The sequence below is a fragment of the Amphibalanus amphitrite genome, unplaced genomic scaffold, assembly GCF_019059575.1.
Source record: "Amphibalanus amphitrite isolate SeventyFive unplaced genomic scaffold, NRLGWU_Aamphi_draft 000418F_arrow, whole genome shotgun sequence".
NCBI classification, from domain to species: Eukaryota; Metazoa; Arthropoda; class Thecostraca; order Balanomorpha; family Balanidae; genus Amphibalanus; species Amphibalanus amphitrite.
The window spans coordinates 117,116-138,487 of NW_024881912.1; the positions used below are offsets into that span (position 1 = coordinate 117,116).

Here is a 21,372-nt window from a genome sequence, read left to right on the forward strand (position 1 = left end):
CATTTTATGCACATATTCATCAGAATAACTAGTTTGGTCACCAGCTAAAGGGTTATTATGTTACACTACGAACATGTAAATATTGCTTGCTGCTTAAATTACCTACCATGAACCCACTGCACGCTTATGACCACGACAGATTCACCGGTGTTGCTCATGTCGAACGGTCGATGCACTTCAGGTAGATGGCGGCAAGTCTTCTCGGGTGCATCGCATCACCGTTATCATCAGCTATTTGGCATATCCGTTGAGGTTTGACCAGGTGAGCATCATCGGGATTCTGAGACAATGGGTTACGCAATCGGCAGTACCGTTAACAATATATAATATTTTCATGAAAAATGTGCTTAACCTATAAGCAAAAAGGTAGTAGCGATAGATACAGTGGCGAAGCTGTTAAAGCTTCAACTTTTTTAAGTTGCAGGTAGGGGTCCTTTTCGAGCAACTTAAATTGTGCGTTTTTCTGTATTTCGTATTTTATTGCAAATTTCTTTCAGAACTTTTCGAAATTTTCAAAAAGGTTATTCAGAGCATTCATTGTTCAATTCCACATCAGCCTAAGCAAAAATGACGAAAAAACATCAAACGGTTTTCATTTTACAGCGATTTTACTATACCATTGCCTTGCGGTCTCAAATAGCCCCACTGTCTCAAATAGCCCCACTTTACGGTAGTCCTAGCAGTATTGCATGCGTTTTGTTTCTCATCTGGAGGACCACTGACTGAAGCGTATCCACGAGAATGGCTGTTTTGCCGCGCTGAGCCGTTCGTTGGTTGCAAGGCCCTATATACCGTTGGTTGTCTTCGGGAGCGGAGCCGACCACTGCACTGTTGCAATTTTATATGTGCCCGTTTATTCCGGTTTGCACTTTTCGCGGGCGGCCGTTCGCGATTTAAAATTGCTTTTTAAATTTGTGAGGTTTCATTTTTTTAACTTCGGTGATCGTGCACAACCATTTTGGATTGCCTATTGCATGACGGTGAGTAAGTATTTTTGTTGATTCTTGATGGGGCAAATTAGCATTTGCGTCGCTGTGTGATGCAGGCAGGGCTCGTGATATAGGGATGATTTCGCTAAGCACTTCAAGTGGTGAACTTCATACGTCTCAGCGGCCAGCGCCTTGGTCTCAGCACTCAGCAGGCATGCCAGGCTACGGAAGTCACTTTTCGATTGATTCATTTGCACTCGTAAGGCTTATATGGCTGATTCTACTTAAAATACGTAAGCCTTATCTTTTCTATTAGTATTGAAGTTATGTTACGCCTGTTCGCATGATTGCAGCGTCTCAATGAGTTGTCCAAAAAATCCTCATGAGCTTTTATCATGTTGCATTGCACTTGAATACCTAATGGTCTAATGGACCGAATTCAAAGTTAATTGAAGTGGACTGCTGCATCAAATTAAACTTGACGTTGCATCATTCAGGTATTACTTGTAACAAGCATCGCAAGCCAAGCACCTCTCATTCAGTTGCACTGTCGCAAATAACACCCAGCAATGGTGACCGCTGTAAACTCTCATTTAAACAGGTTGTTTATATACTCTCAGACATGTCATTCACATAATCTTGGTTTCCTTCCATGGTTTCACCATGGGAACAAAGAGGAAAACACGAACCATGTCTACAAATGGGGCATGCATCATTTACCGACATAAAAACCAGCTACCACATTGATGTCTCTATATAAACAATGTCAGTTAGGTAACACACTTGCCTACGAGACTTCCCAATAACAACACGGCGCTGGCACAATCACAGTGCCCTGCTCACGGCCTCAAGTGTCCGCCAAATACTCTGTCCCAGCACTCTCGATATTTGCTCGTCACTAACTTTGGCTCAGCGGCGAGACCTTCTCGTTGGCTGGGTGGAGGGGGCACCCCTCTCCTGCTGACACTTTCTTATTTCTCTCTAGAATATATCGAGAGCTGCATTGGTTTGATAGTTATACAGTTGCTGTTATCGGACACTTTGGCAGGGACTGTGACGACGCTCCGTGACTGGCTGGGATCGCTGCAAACGTCTTTCACTTTCACCGAGCATTCATTGTATGGCTCGGCAGATACACTCAGCGCCTCTGGTGGCCGCTCGGCGAACTATTAGTGCGGGTCCTCCCGCCAGTAGTTGAGGTCTACGTGAGGCAGGACGCCGCTGTCGCAGGCCACGCGGGGGTTCCTGGAACAGGCCAGATACACCCGTGTCAAGTCGCGGTATCTGTGGGGATTGGCATAATCGTGCATACGGCTGGTCGACGGAAGTCGCAATTGAACGGCTTTTCCCTGATTTGCCCGCGTCGAAATTCATAATCGTGCGTCTAATGGTGATTCCCCCGGGTTTCACATAGCCTTTTTTCTTTTTTACTATTCTTTTTGCTTTGTCTCAGGACACTAATAGCACGTAAGTTCTTATGAAGGAAATCACCAAGTCGTTCTTGTGGAACTTACCCAAATCTGAATTATGGGATTCTAAATATTCGTCGTCGGATGAGAAGCCGCCGCTCACCGCTGCGCGGTAATGATGGTAATAGGTACAATAGTTTCCGCGGCCTATCCCCGTAATGTTAAACTAACCCGCCAATTTTTTATTTGTGTTTCCGCCTGGAATCTCATTTCGCCTGACCAATCGTAATATCTTGTTCTATGTCCTTTCATGAAATTGTTTTTCCAGTGTTGTGTGAGATAATTATATTACACTGTCATAGTCAACTGACCAAATTTGAAGCAATTTGTGAAGTGAAATTCAAGACAGCGGCGACGTCTCTTAACCTCACACTGGCACCATATTCCTACAGCACTGCGCCTGCGGCACTGCTTGGTTCAATCGTGTCAAATGCTTGGGTTATCTGAAAGGCGTGCACAGGTATGCCATAGGTGTTGTTGAATATAGACATTAGAATTAATTAGCGTTCGGAGTGTTTACCATTGCTTGAAGTTTCCCTCATTTTTCGGGATTCACATAACATGTGCCATGTCTATTTAATTCGCATATTGCATGTCTTTTTCTGCCTCGGTATAGAAAGTTCTTGATGTCATGGCTTTTAGTTTGTTTTGTGACGCCGGTTCCCTAAATATTTAACCGATCCTCTTGCCGACAGGAAGCCTTTCAGTTGGGCTCAGACAGTGAAACGGACACGACAAAGATGAAAAAATATAATGAAAGCAAGTCGTCACTGCCTAACATCAGAAAAGGATCCGGTCTCCCTCTATTGGACGGGCTCCCCAGCGACGGCTGTTCTCAGGCGCGATCCCACTACTGCCCGACACGGGTACTTTTGGCTGCTCGGTCACCCGCCTGGCCCGGTACGCACCTCCTTAGTCAACCTGGCGACCCCGGACTCCTCCGGGGGCCCCATATTGATGCCGGGCTTAGTGCGGACACCCGATCGACACAGACCGCCGCTGGGGAGGACTCCCGCCCTCAAGAGATCCACGGAACCACGCCTCCGAGTAGCCGGATTACAGGAGCACGCCACCACTCCCAGCGAAGGTGCGAAGGTTGGTCGTTGATATCTATTGATTTTCATTGGCTTACTCACAACGTTACTCAGGCAAAATGTTTCAGGTATATGAAATGGAATAAACAGCTAATATAGAATATGTAATGAATAAGAGATGGTCATTAATTTTGATGAAGTTCCTTATCTTCTAGTCCACGTAGTCGTCCAGACAGCAATCCATGCCGTTGATTTTAATGTACTCGATGCGCGGGCGGCTGCTCCGACTGCGGTAGTGTAGTGGATAGGGTGTCCGGCTACGAAGTGAAAGGTCCCCGGTTCGCATCCGGGCGCCGAACGCTTTTTCGAAACCGACGGCAGCGCCGTGCGGTGTTGACTGTTGAACGCTATTATTTCGTTCTGTTTCCAAGTTACATTTGTTCTGTGTTAATGTGACGTTGAAAGAGAAGCAGCAGGTAAGAACAGAGCGTATGGAGCAGACGTGTAGAACGGAGTAGCAGGTAAGCGCTTGTTTACTGCTGGTGTAGTCATTGAAGCTTGGGCATGGGTGCAATAGGAAGATGACAAAAAGAGGAGTCAGTTTCGTATTTTACCGATCTGAAACTAGAAGTAGGCCTGCACACTTGCTAACCAGAGTCCGGGCGCTGCTACTTACGCGTCGTAGTCGGGTAGGACCAGCGGGTACACCTGGATGGTCCTGATCCTGTCTGTGTTGTCACAGAGAACTCGGGAGAGCTGCACCCGGCGGATCTGCTGCAGCTGGTCTGCAACAGCGTGAAGACACGGAGATCGGGAGTGAGTAGCGGCGTCGCACTGGCTGCGGACTTCAGTTAGTCGGTAGTTCATCTATTTTTTTTGTGGTTTTTATGGGCTATGGGTATTTGTATCGGTTTAACCCGCAACTTGTGACGTCTGTTTAGCGTCCGATAGCTCCGGCCGTTACACATGAGGCGTATATGGCTTCCTGTCTTCAGCTATTACCTCAGCTCAACGTGCTAGTCGTAACAAGGGTGAACCCGTCAAAATGATCCATCTATTGGTACTTCTTTTGCAGAAGAGGTCAGCTGATGACCGGTGTGCTCACCTGGTGTGAAGCTGGACGGCTGGCCTCCCAGCTCGTACCAGAAGCGGTCGCCGTGGCGCACCTTGTGCATCTGCGCCGCGATGATGCAGGCGAACGTGGGGCCCACCATGCTGCTGGGCAGCGGCCGCTCCGAGATGCCGCCCGAGAACAGGTCAATGTCCCACGGCGACCTGGGCACAGCGGTCAGCGGTTAACGCGGCGTGAACTCAGAAGGGATTTCACTCTGACCTCGCGTCAAATGTTGCACATATGAATGACGTCAATGGCAAATAATGTGACTTTAAGTTAACTACGTGAGCACTTTTTTGGGGAAGCATTTTTGAAAAGAATGTTTCTATTCCCTCTATAAATTAGCACCTATTTGCAGGTCCAGAACCTGTCAGTGGATCCATATCACACATGAAATCCTTTCGTCCATACCCGTCCCGCACGAAATCTCTCCGCGCGCCCATCAGCCGCGGGACGGCTGCCAGACCGGTTAGTGGGTGCTCTCCGTGTGCCGGGAGTTGATCGGACGTTTTTAACTCGGTAGGCCGATGGCGGACCGTGCTGACGGGCACAATGTCCGGCAGAGCTCGGGCTGAGACTGGGGGTAGGTACGGCCTCCCGGTTGCCGATTTCTCACCGGTATAGCTCGGGCCGGACCTGGGGGATACGTGGACCTGCAGTTAACAGTTTTTCAGGTGCCGTTTGCTCACCGGTAGAGCTCGCTGTAGAGTCCGGCCGTGTGGTTGCTGACGTACTCCCTCAGCTCCGGCCAGTGTCCGGTGGTGGGCAGGCCGCACCACTTGCGGTAGTGCATGTAGCCGGGCACGCCCATCTCGCGGGCGCGCTGCAGGTTCAGCGACACCAGGTCGATGCCGTGCTCCTCGTTCGGCTGACGGAACAGCATGTTGGTGACCTGCGGACGGAGGGAGGGGAGGGGAGGTGGTCAGTGGTGGATCCTTTGATATGATCTGATTTGCCCGCTACGTTTATCAAAATAAATAGAACAGCTATTCATTGCGATTAGCGATAGATGTTATGGAAAAATAGTACTAAATCAGACTCCAAGAGCCGAGCGACCAATCGAACTGATGTTGAAATTACGAATAACCACAAAAAGTCGGTCCAGTGTCTCTGAATAAATCCTTCGTCACGGGGAAGGATTGCGTCTGTTCCACTTCCCACCTCCTCGGTGATGGCAAAGTCCATGGCCATGGCCGGCTGGTTGAGCTGTCCCAGGATGTACTCGTCGACGGCACCCGGCTCGTACAGGTCGAACGGCCGCCGGATCAGGTCAGCCAGGTTCCGCTCCGCTGAGGACGGGACAGGGGGTGTCAACGGGTCAGACGGCCGCCGGGTCAGGTCTGAGAGGTCACTCATGATAATGCACCACACCACTATCAGATATACAGGGTGTCCCAGAATTACCCGGACATTGTTAATTAGCGTATAAAATAAGGCAAACATGATTGCGCCTTTTTCTTTTTATCGTCCTATATAGTCAACTAAGGTGGCTGTGAAATAGCACATGCAATAGATACGCTTGTTACAAGATGAGCCGACAATGATTGAAAATGCCAGCCATTGCTGGTCTCAGTTGTTTTACGGTTCTCCCGAAACTGGGTGAAGGCCTGTTTTCTTTGACCTGTTGCCGGAGGATAATACGATCATATAAGATAAACTTAACATCAAAGTGTTCCCAGGTCATAAGGCATTATCCCCCAAAACAAAAATTGCTGCCTACACCACTTTTGCCGCGTTTTTTACATCTGAAGTGGAGAAGCTCCATGTCTGAACATGGCGGGACCTTTGGCTTCCAACAGATTTGGTTTCCAAAACAAACCCGTTCATGGCCATTTGGTTTACCGCATCCAGTTTTTTTACTGGTAGAATATTACCGCAGTAGTACTCTGTGCTAACGGCTGTCGTTGGGCCATCATATCAAGCCGAATGAGTGCACGGTGGCTCAAAATGTCTCACAATTTGATTTTCGACGGGTGCCTGGCCGTCTCTGCTGTTGGGGCGTTGTAGCCATCTGACGTTCACACACGTCTTTTTCGGGCGGTTCAAATGACAGAATACCTTCGTTAGACCACAAAGTGTGCTTCAATATAATTTTTTGTTGTATATGATATATTTTTGGGATGAATTGTAGTGTTTTTCGCTGCTTTTCCCGTCGTTTTCGCATATTTTTCAGGCGAGGGACCCCACATTCCAAAATTTTGCGAAGATAGGGGTGGAAAGTAGACTGATGTTCTTTAGATAATCCTGATCTATCGTTTAGCTAGTTTTTAGCTAGATCAGTGACGTTTGTTGTCCATGATAAGCAACCACCCGTTTGACAACTGGTGCATGGCCCTATTTGGCCGAGCCCAAGCTTGTCAATCAGGTTTATCTCTTGCTCTCTCTGGCTTCGTTAGCTGATATAATTGCGCTTTGCTCAATCCTAACTGCTTGCAGATGAGCTGCTGAAGCTCTCCAGCAAAAACCATGCCGAAAGTCCGTTTACAAAGTCGAAAACGGGAGTTGTTTCACCATGGTTGCCTATTCGTGGCTTAAGCTGAAAACGGAAAAGGACTACTCTTACTTGACTCTGGATAATAATTGACTCGAGTCGTTACCGGTCACCAAAAACACACAGTCCCCAAGCTCGATAGCTAAGGGATATCTTATAAAAGTATGATGCTTGTATATCATTAGAATCGAGCGCAATCGCACTTTTAGCCAGAAAATAAATGTCCGGGTAATTCTGGGACACCCTGTAGAAGCAAAAATATGGAATTGACGCTGAATTCTAACCGAACAGTACAAACCACTCTGGTTGTGTCAGTCGTTCTGCACAGCGTGCCACTGACCATAAGCTGCCGCGGCCCATTTTTGTTCTGTGTCCTGAGCAGCCGGCATGTTCCACCGACAGATTAGGGCAGACCACAATCCTCGCCGGGCTCAGGGCACGTGGAGGTGCGGCCGACTGGCCAGCAGGACATATTGTTCTGGAAGCTGGGACAGTGCACAGTCCGCACACTACCGGGCTGCTTGCATGTGGTGCATGGACCACTGGCACTTGTGCCGCCTTTGATTCAGCTCCTCTATTCGACGATAAATACCGATCTATTTCTGCATGTGGCTTTACTTTTCGGCTGTATTTACCGATGCATTTTTTGCGTAGCCCGTAGGGCTCCGCTTTTCGAACGTACTCGCCCATGCATATACTTGTTTATACTTAGGGGCTAGGGCTCCACTTCTTGACGGTACTCACCGATATATTTGTGCGTCGGGTTCCACTTTTCGTCGGTACTCACCGATATACTTGTGCGTGGGGGTCCATTTTCCTGTGGTACGGGGCTCCACTTTTCGATGGTACTCACCGATATATTTGTGCGTGGGGCTCCACTTTTCGACGACGGTCGGCAGCAGGCTGTGGCCGAAGCGGTACGCTGACGTCATGAAGCCGAGAGTGATGCTGGGGTCCTCGTACTCGTTATATCCGTCCCAGTAACCCTGCAGTAGCAGACACGGAGAGGACGCGCCGTGAGAGGTGTGACGGAAAGTAGAGGCATTTGATGCGTTTAACTTACATATAGCTTTCAAAATTAAGCATTTGACTGATAAAACTGTTCAGATTTACCCATGCTCAAGGCAATGATTGATGCCCATTATATCTCAATGAAAGCATTTACCGTATCACCTTGCTGACATAACTTATCGCTTCACTGATTTAATTCAGCTATACTTAATTACATGATAACCTTGCATTAGCACGGCGTTCATTGACAACGAAAACTCGATCTGTGATTTGCAAAATCACCGAGGTACCAAACACGACTTTGGCAAATTGCTTAGGGTAAACAAAATACAATAATGAAGTGGTGACCTAGTTCCAAGCTTCGGCGCTAGGACACATGTTTGCGCCTTGCGCAATGACAAATCAGTGCAAAAGAACGGTAGGTACGCTTGTTACAGCAAATACACACTGCAGTTGCAGCACTGCTTTTCGTTTGACGTGTGCTATTTGCAGCTAATTTTTGCTGCTATTGCAGGTTTGATATAACAATTCCACGGAATCTGGCCTTTCCAGCACGAGGAAATAGATCTTTACTGCCTACTGATCATATCGCTATCGGAAGATACCATTGATTGGTAAACGTACACCGACAAGGACAAGGGATCTTTCGCTAGCACCGTTCAATAATGCCACAAAGTTTGGCAAACGGGCCGTGGTTAGACACGACAAAATAGCATGCTCTCGCGACAGGTGATGTCAGTGCTCACTCTCCATGCCACGACTCACGTGATCTTGCAGAATGAGGTCGTGCTCCTGCATGGTCCGCTTGCCAAGCAGCATGGGAAGGAACTCGTTGAAGGTGATATGCTGGATGCAGGCGATCACAATGCGCCGTGTCTCCTGAAATATCCGCAGTAGAATGGGAGGTCGGTAAGCCTCTGCTATCTCCCTGTGGATCTCTGCCCTGCATCGTAACCCCGTTCTTTGCGATCACGACGCTGCACAGGCCGTTTTGTTACGTGTGAATCATGGGGTTACGTAAAACGAGGACAGCGCCACACTGCACGTTTGTGCGTGGAGCCCGCGGTCGGTCGATGACCGCAGTGACGCAAGTCCTACTTCCGAGTTCTTTCCAGGAATATTTACCTAGTCCAGAGGAAAAGACGCGGCGTGCGTAGCGGAACTGACCAGATCGGCCGAGATCGGCTTGGTGTCTTATCTCGGGACTCCAAGGACACCCAAGGTAACTGCCATTTACCACATATGTCCTTTGCTATGACCAATTTTATGTAAGTCATTATTCATAGTACTATTTCAGAGTGTTACGATCGATACCGTAAAGCTTATTTCAGTCAACAATTTATGCATTTATCAGTCCTCTGTCAATGTTATTGGCAAATTGATTTGAATATATGTGCATTGTATAGATTATAGGTTTCATTCAACGATAATGGAGGGACACAGTAATACATATAACATCTGAGCAGTGTTCTTATCGTTAAAAATATCGCTAAGTTTGCGCGTAATGTTTCAACCATTCAAGTTATTCTCTATATGTTCTTAACTACCTGAGGAGACGGTACGACTCGTTTTTACCTGATACAACCTCTCGTCATCCCAGTGTGGGTTGAGCTTCTTCAGGATGGCACAGATGCGGTTATGTTCTCTGAACCACGTCAGGTGCATTGTACTCAGGATCAGTTGTTCGTTCACCCTGATTTCGCCTGTTGTGGGGAGATAGACATCCGTCAGGTGAGGCTCAACATTTAGGCGTATACCCATTGACGTTGTTAAGCTTGTGGCTAGTTGTATCCGTATAATTAGCGATATAATCGACGCCTTATACCCAATTGATGATCTCGGGCACAACCAGAAATACACGGAAGTTGAAACAGTGCGCTAAAAACATTAAAATGCTCGCGCAGATTACTCGCTTCTAGTTCAAAAAGTGATGCAGACTCTAGTCGTCTCTTGCTCTGTGTCGAGTCATTGTATGGACTCGGGCACGGTGATGCAAACCGATGCGCTGAAACTGATGCTAGTGTTGCTAAGAGACGCTTGTCTTTGCTGACACAATGTCGGGTCTCGTGGGTTTCCGTTCTTACCTGCCAGGAAGCACCTCTGGCCCGGGTGTTCTCTGATGCATCCCTCGTCGTGGTTTTCGAACCTCTGCGGCAGCAGCGGCAGCATGCCGTACTGCTTGAAGTGCTCCGGCATGTACGACTTGAGTTTGCCACCCTCGAACATCCGTAAATCGCTGCCAGCATGGGCTTCGTCAGTGAGGCCGGTTTTCCACAATTATGCTGTATGAACTATGCAGCACTAGTGCCATGTTGATATTTTTTTTGCCCCATACCTATTGAATAGTCCACCATGTGAAACATAGTGGAACAGGTATGCAGGAGTGCCCTTCCATGCCCATGTGACCTGGCTACGTTAAGTACCATAGAACTTCATTCAAGGAGGGGAATTCAAGCACATTAGGTCACATCACTCCCCGCTCTTTTTTTCTAGCTATGGACAGCCCGCCACCACAGGTATTAGTAAAAAGGTTACTCCTGGGGACCCAGCAGACAGATAGCATTGCTAGTGACGTCCGCTGAATACCCAGGGCTGACAATGGTTAGGTAGGATAAGGACAAAAAGAGACGAAATATGAAAAAAGCAATGCAATGTATGCAATGTATGCAAATAAAGCAAAATCAATGTATGCATAAACAAAACTAAAGAAAAAACGACAACAACAAGAACACGTGACGAAAACTGCGTAATAAATATTCATGTAGAAAAGAGAAAAGAGATTTAGATGATGTGTATCTAGCCCGTGTCTTTGAGCTCAGCTCGTAGTGTCACGGATGACGCACTAACCTGGCGGCCTCGTCGGTTCCTCCGTACACGGTTCCGCCGTCAATGACTGATGTCAGGACGTTGAAGCCAGAGCGTGAACCTGTCAAAAGGAGTCTGTCTTATAACACTGGCTTCTGCATAATAAAATTACCACAAGTAAGTTGAGATACAAATTACAATTTAAGATATAACAGGATAAGACGTGGGAAGATATTGTTAATGTGTTTCAATGTTTCTCCATTGTTCCTCGCAGACCACTCATCTTTCATCATCTGTTTATTGATTCAATGAAACCCTTTTCGTGTGAAAAAAGACCTCAAAATCGTCATTTGGAGAGTCCCACGGCCCGCTCACCGAGTCTGCAGAACTGACGGATGCCCGGCTGGCCGCGCACGAAGTTGATGCAGTCGACTCCATAGCGCGAGAAGAAGCGGTCGTCCCGCGGGACAGAGATGGGCAGGCAGTCCTGGGGACCCGAGTTACGACAGCAGTCCTCCGGCTCGTTCAGGGTCCGCTCGTCTGCGGACAGGTGAGGTCAGGTCAGGGTAGGAGAGGGCAGGGCAGGTCAGACTAGGGCAGGGCAGTTGAGGGATAATGGTGGCTGGGTCCGGATAAGTGATTGATTTGCGATCTAGTGGAAACGAGTTCAATGCAAACAAGCATTCATTTGTAACATTTCTCTTTGCAGCGTTAGAATTGACGGCGTATGATGTTTTTTGACTCTATGCTTTGCGGGGAAAAATTGATATTTTTATGACAACAATAGACATGATGACACAGTTAGGTGCAGCATCCAAGTAATCCAACCCGGATGTAGATGTGAAGGTTGTGCGAAGGCCGGAGTAACTCCTGACCTGGCCGTGTGAAGGTCAGCGTGAAGTCGTGGTCCATGAACTGTCCCCAGGCGATCATCATAAGCGTGGAGGCGTGGTCGAACAGGTCGCGGTCCTTGTGCACCGTGGCCGAGACGATTCGCGGGCTGGGCATGTCGTCGATGTTGGGCCGGTCGATGCCGTCCGGGTACACGGGCTCCAGCAGCCTGATCAACGAATCAACACACAGTGTATGAGGGCCAGCCTGATACACAGCATGGGACACACGATATGCAATGTGGAAACGAGGAAAAATATTGTATGCATGCCCGGTAAACATCATCTTGAATGCCACTGTAATTATGTCAGCTGCAAATTATAACAGGCCAAGCCTTGCCAAAACGCATGTCTAAGCTTATGTCTTCCGTAACTAAGCATGATCGATCGCGGCACCCATGAGCATCCGCACAGTTTGTCAAGGTGATCACAGCAGGACGCCGAAATCTGCCGGCCTCGTCTCGCTCAGGCTGTGCAGAAAGGCGTCCCTGGCCTTCACAAGCGTGCACTAAACCGCCGAGCAGGCTGTCCCTGCCGTAAAAAACGCCACCGGTCCTCACCGCTGGAACTGACGCCTGGTGGCGCCCCAGTTGGGGAACTTGACGTTGTTGCACAGGCCGTCGATGCGCCGGTAGGTTTTCGGATGGCATTTGATGGGACTGGCGAAGTCCGGACATATCTCAGCGATCGATGTGTATAGCGTGTCCGCCTTCGGCAGGACGTGTTCAATCTCGTACCGGGACAGCTTGTATCTGAGAAAATAGGGATGGATGTGGGGGAACAGTGCGTCTGAAATTTGTAGTGCAATGGGTTGCCCAAGTCTCGGGGATGTCTTTGAACTATTGCTTGGAAGTTGGACAATGCCTTTTTTAAATGTTTACATGGTGAAAGCAAACTGACACTAAATCGATTGGCTTTTTTACCTAATATTTTTCTTCTTTTACTTTCCGCATGTTTTAATGCAATTTCACTTCCTAGGGTCATGCAACATTTTAAAGCGATATCTTACCTGTCCGCCAGGATAATTGACGTTTTCAAAAGTGCCTGTCCAACGGACGCCACATTGGGCGGAAGCCATTCCTCGCCTTTCCCGGGCAGATTGAGGTCTGAAACATTTACAAACGTGTCGGTAACAATTGGCTGTTAATCCGTGAAAAACGAACTTATGACAAAAATCGTACGTTCGATGTTGTATCTATGTAAAATGTATGTGCATTAGAAGTTCAAGCTGGTCAGTATCGGTACTAACTAACTACCATCCACCTCACCGACATAGTGGAGTGCCTCCTGGAAAGCAGCTTCAATCGCATCATGCGTAATGCATTCCCTGAAATAGAAATATGACACAGCTGATGTCAAAAAAGCACTTCAGAGCAGATAATCGTCACTTTTGTGTCTTAATGCTATGTCAAAAGCGAGTTATCTAAGGGCGCCCGGACCGCCGCGCTGGTATAAGTACGTTTGCGAATGCGAAGACATGCTTTCTATAAGATATGTCTCTCCAGCAAAGCCTAAATGTTTTTTTTTTTGTAGCAAATCAGCAATATTCAGTGACTTTGTGGACGTCTTGTTCACCGGCGTCATTAGCCGACAGGCCGGACATCCACCAATTACCTACATCAGCGGAGTGGTGTCAGAGAAAGCCCACGGAGGACACGCTCTCGACTGGCCTCGTCACGGAGGGTCACGTGACCCTTTCCCGTGACTGTCCCGTGAGCGTCACGTGACAGCGCGTGACGGCGCGTGACTGCCGGTCAGTTCCGTGTGCGAGTTTCTGCTCCGCTCGCAGTGAAATCGTCTATGCGGAAAACTTGGAGCACACGTGTTTGTCTGGTGCTGACAAGAAGAAACACGGGGCAGCGCTCTGCTCGCCAAGTGGCAGCTAATTTGTGAATTATGCAAACCGCCGATTATTTCAACATTGAAACTACAGATGATGCAATGTTAAACACTACCTGTCTGTCCAACTATCCATTCATACGATTAAGCATGCATCCTGCGCTGTACAGTGTACATACATATGAAAGGAAAACTGCTGAGTAGATACCGACATTACAGTTACTGGTTAGGCACACAGGAATCAACATATTTCTATTTCGTTTACTTTTAGCATAACATTCCTTCCAAGTACTTGATTATAACGTATATATAACGCAGCTTCTTAAACGGAGATCTCTGAGCTTAATTTCATGAATCCAGTTTACTCATTGCAAGCTGTAAAATTTCACAACAAAAAAAAAATCGAAAATCGTTTGATTTTTTATTTTTTTTTAATTTTTGGGAGATCAAGATTTAGTCATACATTTTCATGATAGCGATCAGCAATGTGAAGAAAAAGGGCTTCTGATTTCTACTTATGAAGAGAACATTAAGAAGTGGTAGCAAGGTCATATTGAAAGCTGCCAATGTAGTGTTGTGATGCGCGCTCCCAAGTTCTCGCTGTTCCCACCGTCACCCACCGGCCCCTGGTGTCCAGGGCGCCCTCGGTACGGCGGCTGTCGGAGCGCCCTGAAGCTCGCGGCAGTTCCTATCTTTGCTCACCGTTCCGGGAGTTCCAGGGCGCAGTCGGTGCGCGGCTGTCGGGGCGCCCCGCCCAGCGGGTCGACGCTGAAGTTGCCCGCGCCCGGTCGGAAAGCGGTCCGGTACTGGGGCGGCAGCGGCATCACGATGTCGACCTCGTCCAGCGGCGGCGGCGCCACCAGCGGCAGCTCGCGCGCCGGCACATCCTGCAGCGGAGGACGGCCGAGCAGCGGGTCGGCTCCGCGCCCCTGCGGAGCGCCCATGGGGCGAGCACGGCCCATCGCGGCCGCACCGGGTGTGGTGCCGAACGTGTCTCGCCGGTACGTGTAGCTGGTGGGAACTCCGGCGGCCGCGGTGGCCTCCCGCAGAGCGGCTCTGCCCTTGTGGGCGGCAAACGCCGGCTTCAGCTGCTGGCTTAGCGGTGCCAGCGGGGTCGCCGTCGGGTCTATCGCCGCCGCCTTAGACGATCCGTAAAGCCCCTCCAGTCGCTGGATCTCTCCAACGACATCGACGCCGGGCGCGCGATGCCCCAGGCCCGGGTGGACGTCGGCGACGCCGGCGATCTCGCGGGGCGGCAGGTTCAGACCGGCCGGCAGGTTGGGGTCGAAGGCGAGCCGCTGCGCGTGCAGGACGGCACGCGAGGCGCGCGTGAGCTCCGAGGCGGCGGCGAGGTTGTCGCCGGCGGCGAAGCTCCAGAACTGTTCGGGGGGAGGTCGGACGGTGAACGGGGCCGTCTGCTGACCGCTGACGGCGCCCAGAAGCAGCGGCAGCACCGCCAGCAGCCGCGCCGCCGCCGCAGAGGACCTGCAGAGCAGCTGGACGTCAGATCGGGGACGGTTATAACACCAACGGTCTTTCCAGACAGATGGTTCTTTGGCGAAGGAGAACATCTTAAAGGGACCCTCCCACCTTAACATTAGTTTTGAGTTGAGATAGCCAAATTGGTGGCCATGGCCTGAAAATACCGGTTTGGGCACTCACAACATCGAAAAATGCTTCAATTCGGAGATATGGAATTTCAAACATGCAGTTTTCGGATTCTAAGGGGCTAATGCATTGGTATGCCCCCTTAGAATTTGTGACGTCAGCGGAGATCTAACGATTTTTAAATCTTTTACTAAAACGTTTGGTAGCACGCGGTGGTATATGCTGCTTTGCGCGCAACAAATGCCGCACTTTCAAATAAAGTCGCTAGGAACAGTGGAGATCCCAAAAAGTAAACAAAAGTAAAAGTCTAATATCTTGAAAACCGGTGAATATTTTTCGATGAAATTTGGTAGATATTCGTTTTCGCTCTCTCTGAACCGAGCGACATCACTTTCATGCCAATTCATTAACTTTTTTGAAGGTGGGAGGGTCCCTTTAAATGACATTTTGTTTTAGGAAAAAAGATGAGTTAGTAAATATTTTATAGGCGAATCAGCAACTTTAGAACCAGTGCGAAGGCAACAAGAGCATGATTCGGAGTTCCTGACCTCTACTGCTGCTCGATCGGGAAGTTTCAGTGAAACGGCAGGCTTTAGAGTCACCTTTTCACTTATTATCGAATCTGAGACTGCTTCATTTCGCAATTGGTGATCTCTTTTTCACCTCAGGTAATTGTCCAGTGATAGTGGGAACTGTTTTTACTTGGTCCAGTGTTTTCTTAGAAACTAAAGCAAAAACTGGACCTCAGCAAATGGGGTTATGATACAACCTTCCCAGGTGTTGGTTAAGTAATCGATAATTGCCTTATACAGTGCGTGCATTGCATCGCCCATGACAAACAGCGTGACGATGTGCCTTTGCTTGTTTGCTAATTATTGATTGTAATGTTACCTATACCTATGTCAGCTGCATGCGTGTGATTTGCCGTTAGCCCTTGTCATGAGTGGCGAACGGGGCTCTTTGATCGAGGCCAACGTTGAGTGGGTGACATAGAGTCTAGGTTGTTTTTACCGCCCTGGGTGACTAAATTTGGCCTAGTTTTACCCCGCCGGTGCCGGGGACCAGTTTGACCAGCCTGACCCGGCGAGTGACCCGGCCAAAATAGCTGACCGACACACAATTGGGCCTCTATCGGACCACGCCCTGCCTGTACGGGTCAGCCATGGTCTGTCAGCAGCGTCCCAACGCTGGCTCGATCGACCGACTGCATGCTGCGCAGGCGGACAGCAAGAGCCTGGGAAAGTAAAAAGCAATGACGGCTTTGTTAACTTGTTTTTAGGTCTGTTTTTACGGTTTCCCCTTGGCCAAATAGGGTAGCCTGGGGCAAGACGCCCCAGATAATTTATTTTGCTACATAACTTTTGTCTCACATCACCTGGAAGGCCAAATTTGTGCTCAATGCGTTCTTTGGACATTTTACTTTAAATTCCACCCCTCAAATTCATTCACTTATGATCGGACTCCCAGCTAGGAAGTGGTTTGTGAAGCAACTGCAAATAGGGCGTTTTGCCCCAACCCCAGGGCAAAACGCCCCATGGCCTGGGGCAAGAAGCCCCATACTCTAGATTAAAGATTAAACATGCTAGTTGACTAAATCTTATATGAGAGGTCCGTTAGACCTTGGGAGGCACGGCACTGAAGTTAGCGCCTTCCATCCTATCAGGTGTTCAGCTACGACACTATTGTATGAGCAGGTTTTTCACCTGCCTCATAAGGCCAAATAATAAATTATTGCAATGCAAATGTTAACAAAATACTTCCTTTGCCATCCAGTTGCTGAGAAAAGTACATATAAATGCATATAAACATACCGTTCGCCAGCTACCGAACATTAGGAAATGGGTAGTCCGAACAACACATGAGGTAAAACGCCCCATGGGGCTTTTTGCCCCGCGACCTACTGGGGCGTTTTACCCCATCACGTAGTTCGGTCAGAGAACAACGCCTTGCACTCCAGGAAGACCTAATTTAAAACGAACCAACCCGGCATTATAAGCGTTAGACAATAGTTCAAAATACATAAAAGTCGTTAACCTGATGTGGACGATAAAAGAACGCCATGATGCATAATCTGACACCAAAACATAAAAATCACTCCAAAAACACATTTTTGGCTATATCTCCCTAAAGAGTCATTACAATTTCTTTCCAGTCCGCTCATATAATGATCGTATAGTGCACGTTTTATAGAAGAGACGATGTTTCCCCAGAACCTTGCCAGTTCCGAGAAACATCGGTGAGGCGTTTTACCTCGGCGGGGCGACTTGCCCCGGTCTACCCTACACTCTTAGACGACATAAATTCGGGGACGTCCCTTTACATCACTGTTGTTTTATATCCATCTCGAACTGGCCAATCTATGCGAATTTCTCTTCATTTACAGTCTTCCCAAGCAGTAAGCCAGGTCCACTCGTAGGTATCATGACGGAACTCAATAGCTTATTTAGAAAATTCACATCGCAATACTTCCATAAAATATGCTAAAGATTCGAATGTTCAGCTTTGGCTGGAGACACAGTGCTCTTGATCTTTCAGAAATGCGTTGCAATGCGGAAAGTAACATTCAACTGATGTTGATTATCTCAGCTCCTCATATCTCCAGTTGAGGATAAGGCTGGTGTTTCCTCAGGCAGTTATTGACCTGCATGCCCGTTAGGTGGGCAAGTTTTATAGCCCATTGCATCAGGCCTGCTTTTTCGTCAGCGTCAACGGTTGTCCCAAATGCGTTTGGGATGTGCGTTGGGAGAATACACATTTTATGCCATATTCTTACTGTTAACTTATACAATTTTTCTTTCACGGACAGATTCAAGCGTCTTTTTTCTTAACTGCCTGCTTTTTCATAAATCTTCATAATCTTGAAATATCATTGAGTGACAAAAATAATTTTCGTGTAAGCGGTTGCTTCCTGCTGCTTTATTACAGTGTAACACATTTTTTTATATGAAAAGGAACGAAGCGGGAGTTTGCTTTTTTTCTTTGGTTCATGCCTCTAATCAACGTCTACGTGATGACAATGACCTGATTTAACATTCAGTGCAATTTGCAGCTTTTGATCGGTCGCCCTGTTTTCCATCTCCGCTCAGTCATGCGATGCAGGTAGCCAGCAATTTAGTCGATGAGGAAAACATGCACTCGCTGGACAAAGAAAGCCCGAGCTGTTGGTTTTACTGCGGAACTATCACAGTGTTGCAGACAGCAGGAGATGCTTGCGGCCAACAATGTCTGCTAGATAACTGGCAGCGGGAGGAAGGCGGACCTGTTATCGCTGGTATATGTAGGAAAAGGAGGGATATGATTAGAACACGTCATACCTGACTGCCAGATATGCTACAATACAGATAGTGGTTCCGGGGGGGGGGGGGGGGGCGAAGCTGGATGAAGAAGACTTTTAACCCTATTCCTGGCGGGGGGGGCCTCAGGAGCCCCCCCTGAGGTTTTTTGGTTATATCTCCCAAACGCGTTGAGCTAGGAAGCTCAAATTTTCTGACTTTTCCTAAAAGGCTTCTACGCAACATGTCTGAAAATTTTGAGTTGATCTGACCTCAGGTCAGGTCACCAGAGGCGGTTTGGTGACGCTACCTCAGAAAAGTTTGCAATCACGCCAGAGCTAGAGTTTTTGACCGATCAATTTCTTCTCTTCAGGGTTTAGTTAGGGTACCAGTATGTGCAATTTGTATATCTCGGAATTTTGATATCGGTGACCTAAGGTCAGGTCAATTTCGCGACCTCCCCATTATAAGTCAATGGGGGAAAAATCAACTCCCTGTTTTTAACACTAAAACGGGTCGGAATGGCCCCATATACCATACATGACTTCATATACGATCAACCTTCACTACCTTGAGGTCTGTTTTGCTGTTGGGCAGCTGTGAGGTCATGTGACGTCATCAAAGGTCACCAAAGGTTTTTGGCCAATAACTCCGTACAGGAACAAGATACAGACGCGTGGATGGTCTCATTGTGTTCAGCTCGTCAAGACGCATCGAATGATATACATGATGACCTCGAGGTCACGTGACCTGAGGTCAACCTTTGACCTTGACCTTTCGAGGTCAACATATATATCATTCGATGCGGATTGACGAGAGGATCACGATGATGCCCTTAGTTTGTTCCTATCTTGACTAATTCGAAAGTTATTCGAGAAAAACTCTCCATATCTAGTGCCGCCATTTTGACTTTTTCGACCCCTGTGACGTCATCTTTGACCTGACCTGAAAATGACCTTAGTAAAAATTGTAGATCTTGGCCGTGCGTATCCGATGCCGTTTACCGCTTGTCGCTATCTTGCTTCGTTCTCGAGATCTCAGGGGGGGGGGCCGAATCGGCCCCCCCCCCCGCCAGTTTCTTGTCCCGGCGGAGCCCGCCAGGAATAGGGTTAAATGTCACTACATCATGAAGGTATGCGACAAAGAATATTCAAACCGCTTTTTTTGTTTTTGCTCCGCCAGCCTAAAGCCAGTCTGGAGCCGGGGGGTCATTACATCTGGCAATTTTGCCACCTACCAGTTCCTCTTGAACCCCTCACTTAAACCCGCGCATGACTGAGGAGGGCTCTTCATAGTCCCTCCCGCTTTTTGCAACATCCTCACAACCGCTGAATGTATCGACACGAAACTAGTACCTACACAGGCTGTAAAGCGTATATATCGGATTTGCCAAATTTTGGAAATTTGAAGTTTTAGTTGCCTATATTTTTCTCAATTTTTGATGTAAGTTTTTAAATTTGCATGAAGATGAGAACATCTTATGTGATAGAACACATAGTGATAACCTACCCTTACAAAATTTTAGCCCGATGTCTTAAGAAATGGCCAAGCCCCCCGTTTTTACAATTAAATAGATAATTCAAATACGATTACGTTATATGCAAGTAAAGTACGTTATATTGACATTATCGATATCGATTCATGTTGCACGATAGATATCGAGCCCCGCTAGTCACTTTCGTTGTGGAATGTTTCCAGTCATGCGTGGGTCAACACTCGCCGGACCTATATTGTTTTTTTTTTTTACATGCGCCTGGGGGGTCGAGGCCATTGGGCGGATAACACCCCCCCCCCGGCCCCTGTCGTTTCGCCCCTAATTGAGCTAGTGCCCTGCACAAAAATGAGTTGTGTGTTGTTGCGAGACGCAGCCACTAAAACCCAATTTTTAAGGTTTCAGCTTAAGCTATGACCTCTGAGGCCAGCCCAAGTGCCGAAGGGATGGATTAGGTTTTCAGTAAATAACTTCGCCAAAACGGGTTAAGGTCAGGTCAGAGCCACTCAGGTCACAGAGGTAGTCGAAGGAGGTCATACCTATCGCAATTTATTCGATTCGGCAGGTCCTCCCGAGTCCATTGGTGGCTTTCCCGACTCACTAACTCATACTGATCGGGAGTTTTTGACGAAAATATTTTTAACTTAGTTAAATCATAAATTCCATGTGATTCCGATTCCATGTGCTTGAAGTATATTGAGATAATTTTCGGTGCAAAAATAACAGTTTCCTCATCTTCCCTATTGCCTTGGGTTGTAATGGTGCGGTCACGTGGTCGACCTGATATTAGTCACCTTTAGGAAAATCCTAGATATGCAAGTTGTGAGACCTCTGAAGCATAACTAGGTCCTGACTCCTGTCACTTGTCTCTCCATTCAAACACATCTGGCTCTGAGGGTGTTGCGGAGGTGCGACACTTTAGGACCTAGCAGAATTTCTTTTGAAGAAAACAAAATGCCATGCGATCAGACGATCGTCAACCTCAGCCTTCCAGCATTAATCATTGGTTCTTGAGATGTGATTTAAACCTTTTGCGTGCCATCTTCCTAAACTGCCCGCCGAAATTTTCAGCAAACATGAATACGCGCAAACACAAACACACGCCAATCCACTTAACACCAGCCGAGTAGGTTCGATATTGATGGCAAAGCCTTGCACCCCACGGTCCCGCTGCGCCCGCTGCCAGACCCACCTTGTGCCGTCGGGCGTCGGCCGGTGCCGGGTGTGACGCTCCATCCTCGCCGCTGTCCAGGAAACCACTGACCGCCGGCCGGCCACCAGTCGCCACGGCACCCGGGCCGGCGCCGTGACGGCCGTGACGGCCCGGCGGCGGCGTCACGGCGACCGTCACGAGACGCGTGTCTCGCGAAAACGGCCGCCGATGCCGCGGGAGGGGATGTTGGCGCAGGATGGTGGAC

General features: G+C 48.3%; 1 protein-coding gene across 1 annotated transcript; it reads right to left on the reverse strand.

The window, feature by feature from the left end:
• Positions 1 to 1,521: 1,521 nt before the first annotated feature.
• LOC122391017 (peroxidase-like) lies at positions 1,522 to 21,213 on the reverse strand. Its single transcript, XM_043384537.1, has 17 exons — positions 21,147 to 21,213; positions 14,285 to 15,067; positions 13,012 to 13,070; positions 12,753 to 12,849; positions 12,304 to 12,495; positions 11,729 to 11,913; positions 11,229 to 11,393; positions 10,896 to 10,974; positions 10,133 to 10,284; positions 9,624 to 9,751; positions 8,814 to 8,927; positions 7,891 to 8,023; positions 5,708 to 5,835; positions 5,236 to 5,438; positions 4,538 to 4,707; positions 4,109 to 4,217; positions 1,522 to 2,174 (listed from the first exon to the last, which is right to left on the reverse strand). Exons 1-17 carry the CDS (start codon positions 21,188 to 21,190, stop codon positions 2,099 to 2,101), a joined length of 2,817 nt encoding a protein of 938 aa, XP_043240472.1. The 5' UTR covers positions 21,191 to 21,213; the 3' UTR covers positions 1,522 to 2,098.
• Positions 21,214 to 21,372: the final 159 nt, after the last annotated feature.

What these genes read in the sequence shown, in the direction of transcription:
- LOC122391017 (XM_043384537.1), bottom strand. Translation starts at nt 21,190, where the DNA reads ATGGAGCGTCACACCCGGCACCGGCCGACGCCCGACGGCACAAG. An exon ending in CTCTACAGCGAGCTCTACCG is followed by an intron (nt 4,708 to 5,235) that starts GTGAGCAAACGG and finishes CGCTGTGCCCAG; the next exon opens with GTCGCCGTGGGACATTGACC. An exon ending in GTCCTACCCGACTACGACGC is followed by an intron (nt 2,175 to 4,108) that starts GTAAGTAGCAGC and finishes GGCCTGTTCCAG; the next exon opens with GAACCCCCGCGTGGCCTGCG.